The 20,766-nt window shown below is 36.7% G+C and overlaps 1 protein-coding gene across 2 annotated transcripts in view; it reads right to left on the bottom strand.

Moving 5' to 3' along the window:
* nfatc2a (nuclear factor of activated T cells 2a) overlaps positions 1–20,766 on the bottom strand; it is a 40,369-nt gene that overhangs the window by 15,674 nt on the left and 3,929 nt on the right. For both annotated transcript variants that reach the window (XM_077218866.1, XM_077218865.1), the window contains exons 2-6: positions 18,064–18,991; positions 16,053–16,221; positions 6,935–7,137; positions 6,641–6,813; positions 4,642–4,782 (exon numbers count right to left, since the gene is read on the bottom strand). In XM_077218866.1, the coding sequence (XP_077074981.1) occupies positions 4,642–4,782; positions 6,641–6,813; positions 6,935–7,137; positions 16,053–16,221; positions 18,064–18,991 (1,614 nt within the window). The remainder of the gene's footprint in view (positions 1–4,641; positions 4,783–6,640; positions 6,814–6,934; positions 7,138–16,052; positions 16,222–18,063; positions 18,992–20,766) is intronic.

Genomic DNA, 20,766 nt, shown 5'->3' with positions numbered 1-20,766 from the left:
AAATTATACAAATTGGTTCCATCAAATTAACTTTTATGACTATTTAGAACCCCTATTTCTTTTGAGTTCACAAAACGGACACATTTTTGTTTCATTGTTTTAAGTTCTATGAACTTGTTTCTATTAATTTAGACAAACTTAAACTGGGATTTCTATTTCCCAGCATGCTTTGCCATGACACTCAAAAGGGAGAGTAAATGCTAAACTTAAGTGTTATATAATGTTTTTTTGTGCAAAAATAGAAAGATAGTATGCTATTTTGAACACTGCCAATGAGTTTTACTGAACAATCCTCTGTCTTCCATTAGTCACACAGACAAACAGATTAAAATAAACATAGGAGGAATATTGAAAATGATATGTGATAAATTACTCACTCATATCGTTTAAGTCCTGTATGATTTTAACATTAAAACAATTACATATTACCTTTAAGTGTTTAAATACTTTGCTTGAGAGAACACTGTATATTTAGAAAAAATTGAATGTGCTAGTTACAGAGAGATAAAGGGGGTTGGAAAGAAAGAAACACTGAATTTTCAACAAAAATAAAAAAAGCCTAAAAAGGACTTGATGAGTCACAGCTCTTTTCTGATAGACTAAACACATTAGCCTCAATCAATAGATCAATAAACAGAACTTTGCATTCTACCAAAACGGACAAAACCTAGACGACACATTGCGTACATCAGTAAAACAATGTAAACAGCAGTAGAGAACACAATGGGCGAAAATAAAACAAAGTTTTAAAAAAAAAGCAGCTACGGGAACTTTGAAGGTTGAAGGAACACTTTCTAATCAAACAGCTGTGACTGGATTTTATTTGCAAGCAAAACTGCCGAGTGCCACCTGTCCGAGGCAAAAAGCGGCATCAATAAGAGCAAGTAGTCATAGCGCACACACACACACACACACACACACACACACACACACACACACACACACACACACACACACACACACACACACACACACACACACACACACACACACACACACACACACACACACAATCCATCTGCCACTTAGCATGCATGAAAGAGCACAGTGTGTGGGAGAGCCATAACAATGACACCTGCAGGCAAAAGGCTCTGCCAACAACACCACAGCAACCTCTAAAGACTCATTTGATTCACTAAACACACTTCTTGTAAGTCTGATGACTTTACAGAGATTTCACTCTTCAAGATCTGATTAAAATCAATATGGAATGTCTTTTGCAACCCATTTTATTTTCATAATGTGATGCATTTCCCAACGCAACAGGATATTCAATGAGGAAACACTGTAAAAACTGGGGAAAGAAAAAAATGTAGTACGAAACGTATACAACTAAGGTCTGCCAGTGTGAATGACGCTCAGGACAATTGATGGAACTGTCACTGCACGTGTTTTTAAGCCTTGCAAATTTAAATATTCAAGCGCAAGACTCATTCACTTCTTCTAATTCACACAAAACTATATCAAAATGCCCGTCTTGGCGAGTATCCTTGTAAACATAGTCTGTTACAATATGTCTTAAATGAACATAAACAGTTGAGAAATAAAACGCTTGTGTAACAGTATATTGGATCCGTGCAGCTCTTCTTAAGGTGACAGTAGCCTAATATTCCCGCTGTGCTGCTGTTTCAATGTTAATCGAACAACAAAAGAAAAATAAATCATTCACTACTCTTGAATAACTAACTTTTGTAACTTTAATAAGGATTAATGTATATTTAATTTATACAATGAAAAATATATTTTATATATTTGATTAATTTATTTCTGTACCTAAAAACTACTGTTCGATCTACCTGAAAAGCACTGTTTATTTCATATGCATTTTTGTTCTGTTGTATTTATGTTGGCCTGTTGAATGTTAAATGGATACAATACAAGGTCAATAGAAAATATTTTACGATGCAGCAATAAACTAGCTAGTATACCCTAATGCATGCGTTTTTGAAATTTGCTCATTTAAAACATGATCAAAACACTAATTTAATTTAATGACAAAAGATCAAATAAGAGAGCAAGTGACAAATATCGAAATCGGCCAGTGAGTGTTTGTTAAAATCGATATCGGCCAAAAAAAAATCCTATTGTGCATCCCTAATCGTTACTGTTGGTTCACTTCCCAGGAAGAGTAAGACTTCATATTTCAATATATTTCAATATTTATATTTAAATGCTTATATCTGCTAAAAGCTTGTTTTGTCAACTTTAAGGATTACACTAGCTAGCATTTTGGTGGCCTCAACACTTAAAGACATGAACTAAAAGCCAAAAGAAACACATTTTAAATTCATGTGTACTTTAATGTAGATGTTAAGTAAAATTAATAATGAAAATAGAGAAAGACAGGTGAATCAATCTGATAATGACAATGAAATTGGAACCTGGCGAGAATCTGCATAGATGAGCTGCTGGACTGTTTGTACATAAAGCTGACACTGTATTCAGATCCGAAATCTAAAACTTCATGCAAATGTAAGTGAAACAGATTAGAAAAGGTCACAATTCAAATGAAAGCCTAATGGCCTTTTATAGACCACTGTCATTCGTAAAGTTCATTGATGAGTTTGAGTGTGTCTGCAATTACATAGTTTTATCAGCTGTTTAGTTCAACTACTTTATTATGTTAATTTCAGATAAAACAATGACTCGTGAATATGGAAATAGAATGAGACAACAGCCATTTCATGTTACACTTTTTGCCCTGTATGCATAATATTTGATCAAATATGCCAGACAAAAGAGCAACTACATGTTTGAACACAAAGGCGACACCCTCTTCAACAAAAGCGCAACCCGCACACTGAAAAAATAACAAAGAAAGGACAGTGAAGCTTTTCCTCTTATTATAAAATAATGCAAATTGTTAATGGTAAATTGTCTCCGTAGTTAGCCTCTCAGTGTGATTCAACAAACAATAAGCACAAAAACAGGTGACATATAAAAGCAATAGTAGACATGAAACAAGTTGATGCCTTATATCAAAAACATTGTCTTTCTGACTTTTATAGGTAATCTATATCCTAGTGTATTCCCAAACATTGACAAAATTCACTTCAATTGAATCGAATACAAGTTTTTGTTCAATAAAAAAAAAATCCCTCCCCATAAAATATAATATGACCAGCAAATTATAAATAGGGCTAGAAAATGCAAATCATAGTGCATGTGTGTTTCTTTGCTAACGTACTGTATTTCCTTTCCCAACCTTTAACAGGATGCAACAAAATTGACTAGAATTAAAAGTTTTAAGTACAAAGCATTAAGTGTCATTTCAATGGGCTGTGACGTAAATGAAAGACTATTAGCCATATATTTTAGCTTGTCTGTAATAATGAAAATTATTGCTTGATTTGATAACACTTTTAGTAATGGCAGTAGTGCACATAAAATTAGCACATAATTCACTTCTGGTAATATATACATATATACTTATATATACAGGTGAAACTCAAAAAATTTGAATAGCATGCAAAAGTTATAATTTTGATGATTATGGCTTACAGCTTATGAAAACCCCAAATTCAAAATCTCAAAAAATTTGAATATTACATGAAATCAATAAAACAAGGATTTTAAGTACAGAAATGTCGGCCCTCTGAAAAGTATAATCATGCATATGTATATAGTTACATATACTAAATATATTAGTTTCACCTTTTAATCTGAATTACTGAAATACATGAAGTTTTGCATGATATTCTAATTTTTCGAGTTTCACGTGTATATATATATGTATTGCACAGTGCTATATACAGATATACAGTACACACACACACACACACACACACACACACACACACACACACACACACACACACACACACACACAACTATGCAAAAGTCTTAGGCCACCATTAGATGTTGTTTTAGCAATGGTATAATGACCCTATATAATTATTTCTCAGTCTAATACAGTAATACAGTAAATTTGTATGCAGTATTAAAAAACAGAAACAATTCTAAAAAAACGCTTCGACCGACTAAAGTGGCAGGTATTTATTGACCTCCCCTTATACTTCAGCAATAGTAGGAACCTGGCCCTCTTAAACCTAAATGGAATGGAAAAGGAGTGGAAGGCCAAGAAAACTTTCAAAATATGATGAGAAGTTTCTCAGAATTTCTTCTTTGAGAAACTGGAAGAAGTCCAGGACGTCACACTTAATACTGATTTTTGCTTAAAAACAGCCATTTTGTTCAAAAACATTTACATTTTGTGTTCATATTTCCTGTATTTTCTGTTTGTATCTTAAAAATAACTTTGGATGATCATTAAACCATTGCTAAAACAACAAAACTGGTGTTGGCCTAAGACTTTTAAACAGTACTGTATACATATATATTGTATCATAGAAATTGTAAAAGTTGTATGTCAGCAGTACTTAATAGTTAAAAGAGCCATTAGATAGTAAAAATGACCTAGTTTCTTCACCGCCTATAAAAAATAACAAACAAGTAATAAACTACAAGCATTCAGTGTGTTCAGCTCTAACTTCCTGTTTCAAAACATATGTTAACACAGGAAGGAAATTGAGAAGGAAGAAATTTCCTAGATTATATATCATAATCTACACAGAAAATGTAAACAATGTTCACATGTACCTGCAAATATACTAGGCAGAATATCAATCGTAGAGCACTTACCATGAGTCTTCTCCATGAAGATGACCTTTGAATCTGCGCTGAAGTTCTGGCCGGTGAGAATCATCTGCTGGCCTCCAAGAACCGAACAACCATCCATGTCCTGCTTCTCTACCATGGGCAGCTCGTGGGCAGACCTCTGGGCTATAGAGTCAAACAGGGACAAAATACACAATTTAGATGTTTGGACTGAATTTACTGTAACAGGTTTGAAGCCTAGTAAGAGTGGCCCACAAAGTGAAGAGTTACTGAGACCCCTATTACAATTGTCCCCTTGAGCAAGTCACTTAACCCCAGCTTGGTCCACAAATATTGATTCTGCAATCAATAAGTCACTTTGGATGAAAAACTGTCAGCTAAATGACAGATAAAATGTTTCCCAAAAAGGCACTTAACCTCAGGTTATTTTAAAAGGATAAAATAAAATGATTTAAAAAAGTATTATATATATATATATATATATATATATATATATATATATATATATATATATATATATATATATATTCTGTGATTTTTGCTTGTGGTGCCCTACATTTTAATTGCCTACTAAATTTTACAAGCCATAAATAATAATAATAATAATAATAAACTATGATGTTAGTATGCAAGTCATAGTCAACAGACTATTAAGATATCATTTCAGAAATCAAAATCTCTGGGAATTCATGCATTTTTTTATTTGCATTGGAATTAAGAGGCTTTTAACTAGGACAATTATCTAAATTTGCTTCAGCCAAATTGATATTAAGCCATGTAAACAAAACGGCAGGATGATCCAGAATATTAAACGCCCTCTTTATTTATTCTAGGCTGAAGGAGTATTAAATTCTGTTTTACAAGATGATGAAGGCTGTTGTGACAATATTAAGGATAGCACTCATGAAACTTATCTATGATATAATATCCGCCACAGCAACTTTGATTGAAACAAATACGAGTGACCTTTAGACAGATGTGTGGCGCGCCATAATCTGAATTAATGAAGCGTACGCTCTCCTCTTAAATAATACAGCTTGCTACCTGAGAACAGAGATACAGTGTGTCTACAAATAGAGCAATGATATCTCAGTGCCTGACAGAAAATATTTAACTTCCTAATACACAAAAAGGGGGTAGGGGAGTTTATCAGGATAATTTTAAATTCATTCCTCTTTTGCCCCGTTCAACTTGGTTTGCATCAAGTGAAACCTAACCGAGGAGGAAGCAGAGCGACCAGACAGAGCGACACAATTACATGTAAGACAAAGCCACCTGATATCTGATAAGAGCATGAAAAAAAATTCACATATACTTCAACCTAAACCCATATTACAACATTCTGTCGCTGAACCCGTCAGCTTTAAGCCATAAAAAAAAAAAAAATAGTAAATAAGGCCCATTTTTATATCATGTTGATTAAGTACACATTTAACCACCTAAAATTGACCTATTATGCTTTTGTATATTTTCAGCTTTCTTTAGTGTGTAATGTTGCTGTTTGAGCATGAAATAAGTCTGCAAAGTTACAAAGCACAAAGTCCCTCCAGCGGGAGTTATTTTCTATATCAGTAACTCCCTGAAATGACTCGAGTCCTTTAGTTTTCTTCCAGGACGGCACGCCACAATATTCCTAATTTAAATAATTGCCGCTCAAGGCACAAGCAAAATAAAGGGACGATGCCTGGTTGAGTTAGTTAGTAGTGTGTTGAAACTCATGGTTACGGTAAGGGTGGGACATTTCCAAAACACGCTCGAAGCGGTTGACCAATCATAACACACTGATCCAGCCGACCAATCAGAGCACAGCGCTTTCAGCAGGAGGGGCTTCATAGAGACTACTGTGTTCTGTGTTACTGACAGACTGGGAAGAGAGGAGCTGCCACAATGTCAAATATGGGGGAAACAATGTGTTTCTTTAACATTCAAGCATGGAAACCTATTCTAGTAGATACCTACTCTAGCAGAACCTATTCTTTGCAAAAGGGTATAATAGGACTCCCTAAAGTCTAAATTTACTCACAGCATTCAATGGGATGTGAAGCAGTTTGCAGAGATATATATTGACCTCCTTGCTGGGGAATATGAATACGAAATACCAGTCGAACACGCGTGTTTTTACGCCCAATGTCCGTCTCGCCTTTCCGCAGCTCGATGTCTGCATTCCGAAGCTTGAGAATCCCGGCACAATCAATTCTGAGAAGCATTAAAAAGCAATTACTACCATGTAAGTATGCACATTTAAAACCAAAAAAGTGGAAACCATCATATTAAATGCATTTATCTGAAAGAACCATCATCCATAAAGCGTACTCACATTGCTTTCATATTATTCTTTGGCTCAAGAGGAATTTCCAAGACTTTGGTGCCGTTGATGATCTTCTCGTAGCTGGTGGTGGTGACGGTTTTGCCGGTAATGCGATGGACCTGATAGAAAGCGTGAGGCTTCAGGATTCGCTCGTCTGCCGTGCCAATAAAGATCTGCAAACCAAGTGGCTCCTTGCCCCTGTATCCACGTAACTGCACACAGAAAAGTGCAAAAAGTCAAATTTTCTATTTGAATGTATTTTAAAATGTATTCCTGTGATGCAAAGCTAAATTTTCAGCATTATTTACTCCAGTCTTTAGTGGCACGTGATCCTTCAGAAATCATTCTAACATGCTGATTTGATGCTCAAAAAACATTTCTGATTATTACTGAAAACAGTTGTGCTGCTTTATATCTTTGTGGAAACCATGATAGATTTTTTTTCAGAACACTCACGAGTAAATGCGAGTAAAAATCGGCGTTAGCGAGTGTATGAAACGGTGTCACTCGCCAGTTGGCCGGTAACATTTTTATTAATTCTAACAATGCATGAACTTGAACAAACGTGAACGATGCTCGGTACAGTTGACGAGCCAACGCTGCATCGTCACCAAAGTTTAAGCCTCGACAATATTCAAGATGACGCAAAAGGCAGCTCATTTCGTTACTAAATTGCGAATAATAAACTGAGCTCTCTTTCACGTTTTCTTTTACTTGAGTGGACAAATTCACAAAATTGTCAAAAAATAGCGAGTATCCTAGTAAACATAGTTGGTTATGTCTTAAGTAAATGTAAACAGTTGAGAAAGTAAAAATGTGTATCAGTATCAGTTTATTAGATCTGTGCGTCAGGTCTTAAAGTGACAGTAGCCTAATTTTACTGCTGCTGTCTGTATTTTTAATGTTAATCATACAATAAAGAACAAAGAAAAAATCATTCACTGCTCTTGACTGAATAGCATTTGTAACTTTGATAAAGATTTCTAATTTAATTTGATAAGGATGAAAAGGATAAAAGGATTTGATAAGGATGTTTAATTTATACAGCGAAGACTACGCAGTGTTATTTAACATTCGCTTTATTCAATTTCTGTACCTGAAAACTGTCAGACCTGAAAAATCTGAAAAGCACTGTGTATTAATTTGTATCTTTGTTATATTGTATTTATTTGTGCTTTTGCTTGTAATTTAATTATTTGTTTTTATTGACTGTTTGTTCGTCTTTAATGTTTTAAATTTATATTAGTTAGTCTAGTAGGTTTAGCTGTAGTATCAAATTTGGAATAGAGAATTGTGAATTTTTACTGCGTTTTAAAATGTTGGTGCCATTACTGCCTATAGTTGGTAAAACATATTTATGGCCGGCCATTGGCAAGTGTGGCAAAAAGTTAGTCTTATGCCTAATACATATATATAATAGTGTAGTCAGAGCAAGTATTTTAGCGAAGGTCTGCTCTCCTGGTTGGGAAGCACAAGACCTGCTGGAAACATTAGCATCTCCAGAAACCTTGAACACAAGCCAGAAGGGTGTGTGTAGTCTGCAAACGTCTTCCCTTCACCAATTCATCTCCTTCAAACTCTACAGGAAACCCATGAGTCAATCGCAAACTCTGACTGTGGCAACGTTTGTGGCCTGGGTACTTCCATTGTCAGATGACTGATTGTGGAAGATAAATTCTTATATTCAAATCAAAAACTGATTCTGGCATACAGTATTAAACCCCTAGGGATGTCCACAGTGGCGGAGTGCCAAAATGGTTTATGCATATGCAGATGAACGTGAAATTGCACAGATGCATCATAGTTTGTGTCTGAATTCCTGCAATGAAGGTTAATAATTCAGAAGGGCTTTCAAATCCTGTTCGACACAGAGGCAAATTGGTCACATTTTCATATGCAAAACATGGCATGTCCAATGAGAAAAACAACTCTGGCCTTGTCATTTTGTTGTAGATGAGTAAGATAGGGTGCACAACAAAACAGGGTTTCTCTAGCAACTTTTTAACTACATGCATTTCACACAGATTTTTAGAGAACGTAATTTAAGGGGGAATTTAAGCATAAAGGGCTTTGTGCAGGAAAAAGACCAGTTTTGATATTATATGAAAAAGCTACTTGATCATTTATCGAGATGAACTTTTCTATTAAAACAACTTGAGGTTAACTAATTGTAGGGACAATCCCTACAATTAAAGATAAATGCATTGCTCAAGGGGCACTTTGATGACAAAGCAATGATGATCACTGCAAACACTTAAGTTTTCAAGCCAGAAGCCACTTTTACTTTATATTGAACCTGCAACCCTTTTAAAAGGCAGTTCATATCCTTGAAAATCCCAACCTCAGTTTTCTTTTCTGTGTTGATATATTTCCTTCTGAAATAGACAGTTTAGAGCATGGCATATCAAATGTCTCACTTGTTAAATGACTAACACCCTAAAGTTTATGTCAAAATCACACATGACCGATTGTATGAAAGCATAAGGCACTATCAAAATAAATACACCTTCCTTTGCAAGTGACTGATTGTAGAGAAAAATGGACTATTGTTAATACGGTTACTGAAAATATTTAAATCACCATGACAAGCTTGCACAAGCAGTCATGTGAATACTGAAAGCAGATGACACAAAAAAGCAGGTAACAAATTTGATGTGCACTCTTAAAAAAGCGCGTCTACATCGGAAGGAAGTGTGCAGAAACCACAGAGCATGAAGATGCAGCTAAATTTACACTGGATATCAAAAGCACAGTGAGCAGGGCATGTGTCAACATTACAAATTCATGTTTGATGGACAAAAGTGTTCTAAAAGCAATGCTGCATCAGATAAGGGGGAGGAAATGTGTGTGTTTGAAGCATTGCAGACAGTACTAGGTTTAGTAACAGAACAGTAAACTGATCTCTCATTGGCTCTTTATAAGATAATACGATAAGTCCAGCTTAAAAGCAACATCTAAGAAAGACAAATCATAAATTAAATATCTCTATTTCTTCTTACACGTTTGCTTTAGTCTCCTGCTTCTGAGTCATTTCCAGTGTTTGGTGGAATGCATTACTAAGTAATTAATTACTGTAATTTAATTACTTGTCTCTTGAAGACTGAATATCACAACACAGTCCCGGCGCCAGTCCCAATACTCACACTAAGCCCTAAGGTCTTCCTCGAAGTGGACACTTGTTGAAAGTGCACTTGGTGGAGTAAAGTGCGCAAGGGCCCGAAGCTGCGAAGAGCAGAATTGGGACAGTTTTGCAAACGTCACTATCTACGTCACTTCTGTTTGTAATGAAGCCCTTACTTCCAAATAACAAACTTATCTGCTCATGGTATGGCCATGTTAACTTATCCCTGTCTAGAGGCATTTCTGTGCCCTGTGAATAGCCTGTCATTCTCGATAAAAGCAGTTTGATGCCATCAAGTTATACATTTATTTGTATAGCGCTTTTCATAGTAGGTTACGTCAACAGCAGAGGAGAAAGGCCGCGAAATTTAAAAATACTACTTTTATTGTGCATGAAATGAAGTTTTAAGAGTTTTTCAGTCAAGAATGTAGTTATTTAAAGCTCAAATCTGTGGTTTATTTATAAAGATAGGACCTATTTAAAAATTGAATCTGAAGTTTTCGGAGTTGTGAGATCCAGGCTATCACCGGGCGCTCAGCGCTCATGTAACCCGCCTGGAACAGCCTAAACTCAGCGAGTCCTTCTGACGTTTGCAGGCACTAAAGCGATTACCCATAAAACGTGCTTTGAACCAATCGTATTTCTCGGGTCCTAAGCTGGGACCCAATATTTCGATGGGACCCAACACTTCACCACATCGGCTTCCTTTTTCTTCGGAGTTTTCCTGCTGGCGACCAGAACCATAGCAAGCGTTTGTTTAGCTCTTCGAAACGTCACGACACTACAAGGATTCTGGGTAATAGCCCATAGCAAAGTGAGGTCTGATGCGCACTTGCGAAAGGGGTGCATGAAGTGCGCTGATGATCACCCCTGGAGAACACCTTAGAGAATTGGGACACCCTACGGTCTTGCACCCCTTAGCGAGAACGCGCATTTGAGGGGCACAAGGTTGTTTAAGAATGGGTCATTGAATCTTTGACTCAACCGATTCGTTCAAAACCCTGAATCATTCAGTGATGAAAACACAGTTGTGAGTTCTGCTGTGATATTTGTTTGAATTGGAACTATTTTCGCTGCTAAAATAGAACAAAAAACAGTCAATATTTAATCTAAATGTAAGTGACTTAATAATAATTACTTGTTTATTGAACAAGTCATATGAAATCAGTGTCACATTTTCAATCGTAATGATATTCAGCACTCTTGGTCATGTGATGTTGCTTAACTCTATCATATTATAAATATAAAAACTCCACATTTCGAATTTTTACGGCGGTATGTTAACTGAGTTTCTTTTTTGTGAGCTGTGTTCATTTGTTTCGATGTAGCCTATCCTCGAGAGGCTGCGCGAGCGTCAACAGTGCATTTGTAAGGTCCCTGCACAGAGTTCGAAATCGAAACTTTCGTATCCGTTTTTTCGTATTGGTCATTCGTTTTGCTGTGAATTGTAAAAACACCTCTCAAAATGGTTGCTACGGGTGCAAAAAACGATTCCCCCCCACACACATTTTTCTAAATTTTTTATGACGGACGAAAGATTTGGAGGCAGTGTGTAAACGTGATTGACAACGTGAGTTCGTATTTATAGGCTATAAGAGAATTTCAGACTCAGTGTGCAAGAACCGTTAGCGACAATACATTATACAGTATATAATATTATGCTCTATCGATCATTATCATTGTATCATAATCGATTAATGTTATTATGCAATGAGGTTGATCTCATTTGTGCCCCCCTGAAAAAATTGAATGCCCGTCCGTGAATTTGTGTCTGGCGCCGGGTCTGTCACAACATGTACTACGAAACATATCTGAGTCATATTTTATCGCAAAATAAACACATAAATATATAAATAAAACAAATAAATAAAAAACATAAACAATAAATAAAACAACCAATCAATAAACAAATAAACAAAGCTAGCATTAAATAAATAATAAAATAAAATCTAACTGAAATAAATAAAATATGATTGTACATAAACCAAACATAAATAAATAAAACATGAATTAAAAACCTAAATAAATAAATAAACCATAAACAAATAAATAAAATAAAGCAAATTAATAAAACACAAATAAATAAAACACAAATAAAACCAATAAACATACAAAAATAAAAAAATAAACACATAAATAAAATAGATAAAACAAATAAATAAAACATAAATAAAACACACATAAATAAATCATACATAAATAAAACCAATAATTAAAACGTGAATAAAAAAACAAATAAAATTCTAAAATATTTGTTTATTATATATATATATTTTTAACAACCTGTGACTGTAATAGTATGTTATTAATAATATTAATATTAAGTTTTAGTAATAACAATTTATTAATATTTAACAAATATTAAAAAACTTCTGTCATTCTGCATGAAACGTCTAAATGTGTCTCTTTAAGACACAGGTGAGTGAGTCTGGTAGGAGAGCTGGGCCTCATGAAGTGGGTAAACACAGCCGTTTCCATGGGCCATCTGAGAACCTGGTTGCCATGGCAGCTGGCGAGCGGTGAGTCAGTCGTGAGGTCGGAAAAGTAAAGTAGAGGAAGGAGCAGTCCTGAGTAACTCCCCGCCACGTGATTGGCCAGCGACGAGCTGCACTGACCACAGCGAGCGCCAGGGAATGGAAAGCATTAAACATTTTGGCTTTGCCAAGGCAGTCTGCAATCTTTACCAGAGCGCTGACATCGGAAGGATGCTGGCCGCTCCGCTAGCAAGACCATTAAAAATGGTTTACACTGAGAGAGCAAAAAGCAACAAGAGGGCTTTCACATAAACTGTAACCAGAGCAACATCAAACTTTAAGTGGTAAACAAACTGAGCAATATCATGTGTCTTCAGGAAACAGCTGCCATTACTGCGTCTGTAAAACCTCTGGACAAACACAACTTCCTGAAGAGTTTGAAGCAACATGAAAGCAAATCAAAAAGCAGTAAATAAAAATTAATTGGAATACCTTCTGCTCTAAAACCCCAAAGTCTCTATCATAAAAATCTAAAAATAAAAATAACCACCACGAATAATAATAAATAAAAAAATACAATAAAAAAAAAATATTTCTTAATATATATATATATATATATATATATATATATATATATATATATATATATATATATATATAAAATAAATCAATGTACAAAAACTAAAATAAAAATGTAAAAATAATGCAAATAAAAAAATAAAGATAAAATGCTATTAATAAAATAAAATAGTAAAAAATAAATATATGTAAAAAAAATTAATACAGTAACAATACAATAAAATACATATAACATAAATTAAAAATAAATTTGAAAAATAATAATAATATATATTTTTAAATAAAATAAATTATTGTTCTAGGTGCTTGCTAGGTAGTTACTAATTGAATCACCAAGTCTCCAATGATATTCTAGTCCATACTCATGGCTTAAAAATCCGCATTATTTGAGGTTTTATTCATGTATGTGGCATAAACAGTGCTGAACGAGTTACGAGCTGACGTTTAAATAATTAGGATTCGAGATTTATCTGCAAGCACGACTGTAGCTCATCTTAAAGCATGCACAAGTAATGAAAGAGTGCATTCATTTGTGTGAGGGTGGATAAACGATCGAGAGCAGCGGGCCATTTTCATAGGCCTGACCCTGGGGCAAAATCACCTCACGCTCCATAATGACAAGGAAATACCTTCACACGCACGTCTAGAACAGTGGTTTTCAAAAGAATTAAAAAATGGGTAGCCAGTGATTTAAATTAAAAAAAAAATTTAAATTCCGTTTTATAATAATATTAATAATAATAGCTTTGATTAGAAGTACACTAAAAAACATTCAAATTCATGCAAAATAAATAATTCACATGTCACCTGACAAAAATGAAGAGGAAACAACGAAACAAACTGAATGCTTCTCCTGACATGCGTGTTGTCCTCTCGTCCTGCGAACCGGCTTGGGACCAGATTATGCAAAACACGCACTCGTTCGCTCCATCCGCAACACACACACGTTCGCTACATCGGCAGCAACACACACATTTCAGATCAATATATTTGTTTATTGTTATTTGTTTATTCTCATTTGAATTATAAATATGTTTGCTTTTAAACTGTGTGTGATTTTGGTTGGGTGACAATTGTAGGTTAAGTTTGACAAGAGTTTACAGTTTGACAAAAGCACAATGTTGTGTTTTAAAATAAAAAAATAGTCTACCTAAAATAAAAATCACACTGCTCTCTTTAAATAGCAGTGGTAAGCTACAATTCGTACCATTCAGCGTAAGCACCGCTCAACTGTGATGTTTCCATGCACATTTTTGCGCATGTGAAAAGGATGATTTTTTCCTGTCGATATTGCAACGTGTGTGAAGTTGACAAAGCCAGTGCTCGTAGTGTGGCGGTACTCACCGGTACGCAGGAACTGCACTTCTACATTTTACTCTTAAGCGTACCCGCACTTTTTCTTGCGTACCGCTACTTCTCGCATGTAGGCGGTAGGCCACTAGCCTGGTTCTACCAGACTCTCATACATTTCATTTGTACAGAGAGTCTGGCACCGCTCCATTGACAAGCGTTAACTTCCTTGTAGGCGGGTATTCTATTGAAGTCTAAAACTATTGGATCTGCCCAGAGTCACTCTATCTGCCATAACCAATCGCTGACGTTTGGTCGTGACATATGTCTTTTCCCGAACCCCGTGGGAGATGGCCATAAACACAAAACTAAGCAAAGATTGTTCTTGCTCCGGCTTTAACTTCTTGATATTCGGCAGCGTTGCCACAACGGACCGAATGGCTTCGCTCGCATCTTTTTTATTTTGAACTACAACTCAAAATAACGCACGAGTCGACATCAACGTCATCGTTCTCAGCCACTCCCTCTGTTCGCTGATTGGCCCGGTAAAAAATTGATCGGAGAATACCAAAGTCTACAGCCCAATCCCAGACGTAGTACTGAAGGAAAATGAAATTGAGCGGAAGTGCGTAGGAGGGCGGAGCCAGGCTAGTAGGCCACTCGACCACTGACAGAAAAAGCGCCAGTGTCACGCCCGTTGATATACATCGTTCGCAGTGCGTATGCAGTATTTTTTCCGCACCCATGTTAACAGGTTCGAGCTTTCACACTGCACGTGCATGCGGTCCGTCAATGCGTTCCTGGTGCTGTGCGTATACAGCAGTAGCTACAGAGATCGTTCCGAGTCTATTTTTGCTGTGCTGCACGCGGTGAATTAAAGTGACAGCTCATGGTTCGTGGTCAAAACACAGATTGACATGAAAGTATAATAATCTCACCATAAATGCATTTAATTAAATAAAATGTAGTAATCTAAATGTATTTTTGGACTTGCAGACTTGGAGTTCCGTTTTCGCACGCACGTGCACACACGCACGACTTGTTTTAATACATTTATGTTGTTAATAAATAACAATAAGTTTTGTTTTTCACTGTAGAAATCTCAAATGTCATGATTTGCCAATGCAAGAGAGTACCGGCACCTTTCTTTTCCCACTTCAAGCACTGTACAAAGCCTATAAAAAGAATAATTTACCATCAAATACATCGCGATTCGCGAATGTTGAAACATTTTGATTCTAATGAGAGAGTTGCGTGAGCATAATGCCCCTTAGGCCTACTTTTACTTTCGCTTTAAATTATTTCGTTTTTGCTTGTTTATTATTATTTTTTTAATTCTTGTTCTGTTCTGAATATTACATTTAAAGAGTTTGTTGTGGAATATGTTTTTTGAATTTTTTAAGCATGCAGCAAATGATAGGCTATTAATTGGTTATAATTCCTGTATGTAGGCCTATAGCTTGATCAAATTAGTTCAGAATCGACTATGCGTTGCAATCGCGTCAAGGATCAGCATGTGCACGTGCATCATCAAAAGTGGTTAAAAGTGCTGAGCTGATTTTTTTTCCTGCGCACAAGCCTATGGGTCGCGTCAAAAAAAAAAAAGGGTCCCTGTAGAAAAAGTTTGAAAACCACTGGTCTAGAAGACAGAATGAACACCCACCTGGACCACAGGGTGACCTCCAGTAGGGGCTTTGACCGCCCCTCGGCTGCCCTCGGTCTCATAGTGGGCTCTGTGGTGGGGTTTGGGCTGCACCTCCACGTGGAGCTCGTACTGATCGCTGCGGCTCGGTAGGGGCCACTCCAAGGGGGGCAGGGAAGCCACGGGGATGCTGGGAGAGATGAAAGACGATAGCATGCTCATTTGCTTCACATATCCGATTTTTTGCATGACTAGAGCAGCAGGTGCATGAGGGTTTTAAAGATTGTGTCGACTTATATATGTTGTAAGAGTGTTTGACTGATAGCAGATCAAACTGCACACTACTAATACATGTTTTTGTACTTGGATTTAAGTTGGGGTCAGTAAGATTTCCTTTTCCTTAAAAAGAGAGAAATTAATCATTTTATACAGCAAGAGCACTAAAATTGGCAGTAAAGACATTGATACTGTTACAGAAGATTTCCATTTCAAATCAATTGTTCTTTTCAACTTTCTAAGAAAGTTAAAAAAAATATGAAGCAGCACAACTGTTTTCAACACTGATAATAATAATAAAAAGAAGAAGAAATGTTTCTTGAGCAGCAAATCATCATATTTGAGTATTGTATATGGTAATGTAATTACTATATACAAGTAATGATGGGATGATTAATGATGCTGAAAATTCACAGGAATAAATTACATTTTATAATATATTCACATTACTGTTACTGTATATTACTGTTTTTACTGTATTTTTTAATCAAATAAATACAGTTTTGGTGAGCATAAGAGACTTTTGAACAGTAGTGTACAACTTTAAGAGTTTTTTAATGTATTTTAAGATTATCTTCACCGGCCAATAACCATGTTTGCTCAGCTGATTGACAGCTTTGTCAACAGATAATAGACCAGAAATATTACATATTTTTAAATAAATAATTTAGATAGAAAATATAGTACCTTTCACACACAAATCATTTGTAGGTGCATTGGATAAAAGTCAAAAATAAACATGAATAAATTCTGCACACCACTAAGGATCACTGAGGAATGCCTGGGACACATTGTAGGATTTTGGGCTGTCCCAGACGAAAGATGACCAATTGTGGCAATTTCTGTGGTCAAGGCTCCTAAACGGTGGTCCCATGTCGTGTGAGAGGCTCAATGAAGACCGTTGTCAAGATAGCCTGAGACAATTTTCTAACAGTGTAACACATGATCATCTCACAGTGCGTTTGTTTTTACGACCTATGTCTACTGACTAGCCAATGAAAATGCAACATGAAATGGCGTATTGATCAGGGCGACATGGCGCTAAAACTTAAAACTACTTACCCCAAGCTTCATTTGCTAAATTGTTGGCCTCTTTTTCCTAGCAATGACCACATCCATATTCTCCTCTTTCGCTTCCTCCTCTTTTTTTCAGTGCACATAAAAACCACAATTGCTAAAGTGCGATTTATCTTGCTCTATTTGTTTACCACTAGCGCATGCTGAAACACTTACGCATAGCCTACGATTCAATCGGTGTCATCAATGTATGGTGGTCTACATACATATTGTACCCAAGTTTATTAGATCCATGTTGTACAGTGTGATTTGTAATGATCTTATAGGTTTTCTAAAATCATCTTTAGAAAGCATAAGCCTGAAGAAGGTTGATTGACCAAAACGTTGCAAATAATTTTGTTTTAATGATGCATGTTTTAGTTGTGTGCAGGATTTATAAAAAAAATTCAAGCTATAATGTTAATAACAAATATTATTTGAGGATAAATTATTTTCATTCATTTGTATTATGTATACATATGCATATCGGTGATGGTTTTCCCAACTTTCTAGACTGGTATTGGTATTGACACCCAGGGTTAAGAGTACAATGAAAAGACTTTAAGGGCAAATATAGACATCATTTACCAATCTGTAGTGGCGACAAAAGGCAAATAACTATAATTATTAAACTCCCATCAAAGTTGTGTCACTCTACAAGCAAACCCTGCATAGAAAGAAAAATTATGACATTTTTTACCTGCATATGCCAGGCACCAGCTGTTTAGGCCAGATTTGAGGGATTACGAAGAAAGATTCAGGGCCAGGTTTGGTCTTCATATCCTGGTCACATGACACCAGGTAACTCTCAGTGTGGTTGTCTGGGTAGATCGGGTAGGCCTGCTGGTTAGTCTTCACAATCTTGGTTGGAATGGAAGTAGCCTGGCCAACGCCGAACCCATTCATGGACCCAGAGAGGTTATTTGAGCCATAATGGCCGCCATGATGCTCTTCATGGCCACCGTGGGGTGACGGGCTGCGTGATCGGGCCACCGGCACCAGGTTGGGGTTCCTGTACATCTCGTAGGTGCGTTTGCATAGAGGGGAGGTGGAGCGCGAGCCGGGCCGGGGGGAAGGAGAGCGCGGCCCAACACAGCCGTCCTCAGCCAGGCTGGTTCGTGGAGAAGTGCCCGGACTGGTTCGAGGGGAGCCCGTTTGGACGCCCTGAAGTCGTGGGCAGAGATCTCCAGTCGCCTGGCTGTTGCTGGGCGAAACGCAGGGAGAGGCCCAGGGCGAGAGGTTTTCCGAGTGCCAGGAGGTTGATGAGTTGCTGCTGGCTGGACTCAGGCACTGCGGCTCCCGGTAGGCCAGAGGATCGTGACCGGGAACAGTGAGCCCGGGACTGGGGCTGGTGTTCACGAGATGGTTCTGGAGGGAGTCTCGACCATGACTATAGTGCTCGCGGGAGGGAGTAATCTCAATTCGGGGGCTCAGTGCCTGGCTGTTGGGTCTGGCGTACTCCAGGTAGTTATTTGCCTCCAGTTGCTCGTAGCCAGTGAGATCTTTAGTGTTGACCTCCGCGTAGGAAGACGCACACTGCTTGATGCCGTACTGTGAAGCTTCCACCAAAGGGTAGGAGAGGCTGGGAGGAGAGATGAGATCTTTGTCGGAAGAGATGCTTTGCTCATCTATAACGGCAAAAAAAAGAAAGTGGTTAAGAGTGTCCAAAAACTCAAACACTGCTTTCTGTGTCTACTATTTAAAGGGGACCTATTATGCCCTTTTACAAAGTCTTGATCTTGTTTTTGGGGTCTGCTAGAAAAGTTTTTCATGCTTAAAATTCAAAAACACATTATTTTTCACATATTTTACATTGCTGCAGTTCCTCTCTTCCTGCAGTTTGTCAGTAACGCTCTGGGGTGCATTTCCCAAAAGCATCGTTGGCCAACTATGATCGCAATTTCCATTGAACTCTATTGGTAACGACGGAACTTGCGATTATATTTGGCTTTGGAAAACGCACCCTGTTTAGTTCCTGTCTCAATGAAGACTCTCTTTCCAAAAAGCACAATGTGCCCTGATTGGTCGGCTGGATCAGTGTGTTGTGATTGGTCAAACTCTTCGAGCATGTTTGGGATATGTCCCACCCCTTACCGTAACCGCGAGATTCAACACACTACTACTGCAACACAACCTAGTCTTGTCCCAGTTACTTACACGCTTTGGGCGGGAATTATTTAAATTAGGAATATTGTGACATGTTCGATCCCGGAAGAAAATTCAAGACTCTCGATTCGTTTCAGGGAGTTTAGAAACAGTTACTGATAAATGGGACCCTGGATCACAAACCCAGTCCTAAGTCGCACGGGTATATTTGTGGCAATAGCCAACAATACATTGTATGGGTCAAAATTATCAATTTTTCTTGTATGCCAAAAATCATTCGGCTATTAAGTAAAGATCATGTTCCATGAAGATATTTAGTCAATTTCCTACCGTAAATATATTTCAAAAAAAATTGTGAGTGAATGCAGCAGCACAATCGCGAAAATAAATGGACAACTTTAAAGCAGATTTTCTCAATGTTTCGATTTCTTTGCACCCTCAGATTCCAGATTTCCAAATAGTTGTATCTTGGCCAAATATTGCCCTATCCTAACAAACCATACATCAATGGGAAGCTTATATGTGATGTATACATGCAATTTAAAAAATTGACCCATGTGACTGGTTTTGTGGTCCAGAGTCACATAAGAATAACTCCTGCTGGAAGGACTTTGTGCTTTGTAACTTTGCAGACATTTTTCATGCTCAAACAACAACATTGCACACTAAAGAAAGTTGAAAATGTAAAAAAGCATAAGAGGCCCCCTTTAAAATAACAAAGATTACTGTCACATGACAATTTATTCTGCAAGTGGTGCTATATACACTTTCTCAGTGACCTTGGTTCCTGGAGTATTTTTTCCTATAGGAATTTAAAAAAGGTTTAAAATAAAATTTGTTTAAAATTGATAAGCCATGAACCAAACCAATCAGTTACAAGGTGAAACACAACATTACAAATTTTGATTTGAAGCAAAAAAGTATTTAAAAATCAGACAAAAAGAGAAAGATGTTTACTTGACGGTTTAATGAGGGAAAGAACTACAATCCCATGAATCATTGAGAATGACAATAGAGAAATATGAAACTATTAATTATGAAATTTTATATTTTTCATTTATTGCAAAACATGCATACAAATACATAATTTACACTGCTACATTGAAGGCGGTTAATTGACACGATTTACTTGTCGCAGTTCTCTGATTGGTAAGGATTTCTGTAATTTATGTAGTTAAGTAGTTTTTCACCAAGAATTCAGCCGTTAAACATGATAATGTTAGTAAATCTAAGAAATGAATTACATTTCCAAACTGTAGGAGAGATGAGCACTCCTGTCATTTCCCTCATAACCAAA

The sequence above is a fragment of the Siphateles boraxobius genome, unplaced genomic scaffold, assembly GCF_051911475.1.
Source record: "Siphateles boraxobius isolate OS27281-9 unplaced genomic scaffold, OSU_SipBor_1 77, whole genome shotgun sequence".
Lineage (NCBI taxonomy): Eukaryota > Metazoa > Chordata > Actinopteri > Cypriniformes > Leuciscidae > Siphateles > Siphateles boraxobius.
This window is presented reverse-complemented; position numbering and strand designations above follow the sequence as displayed.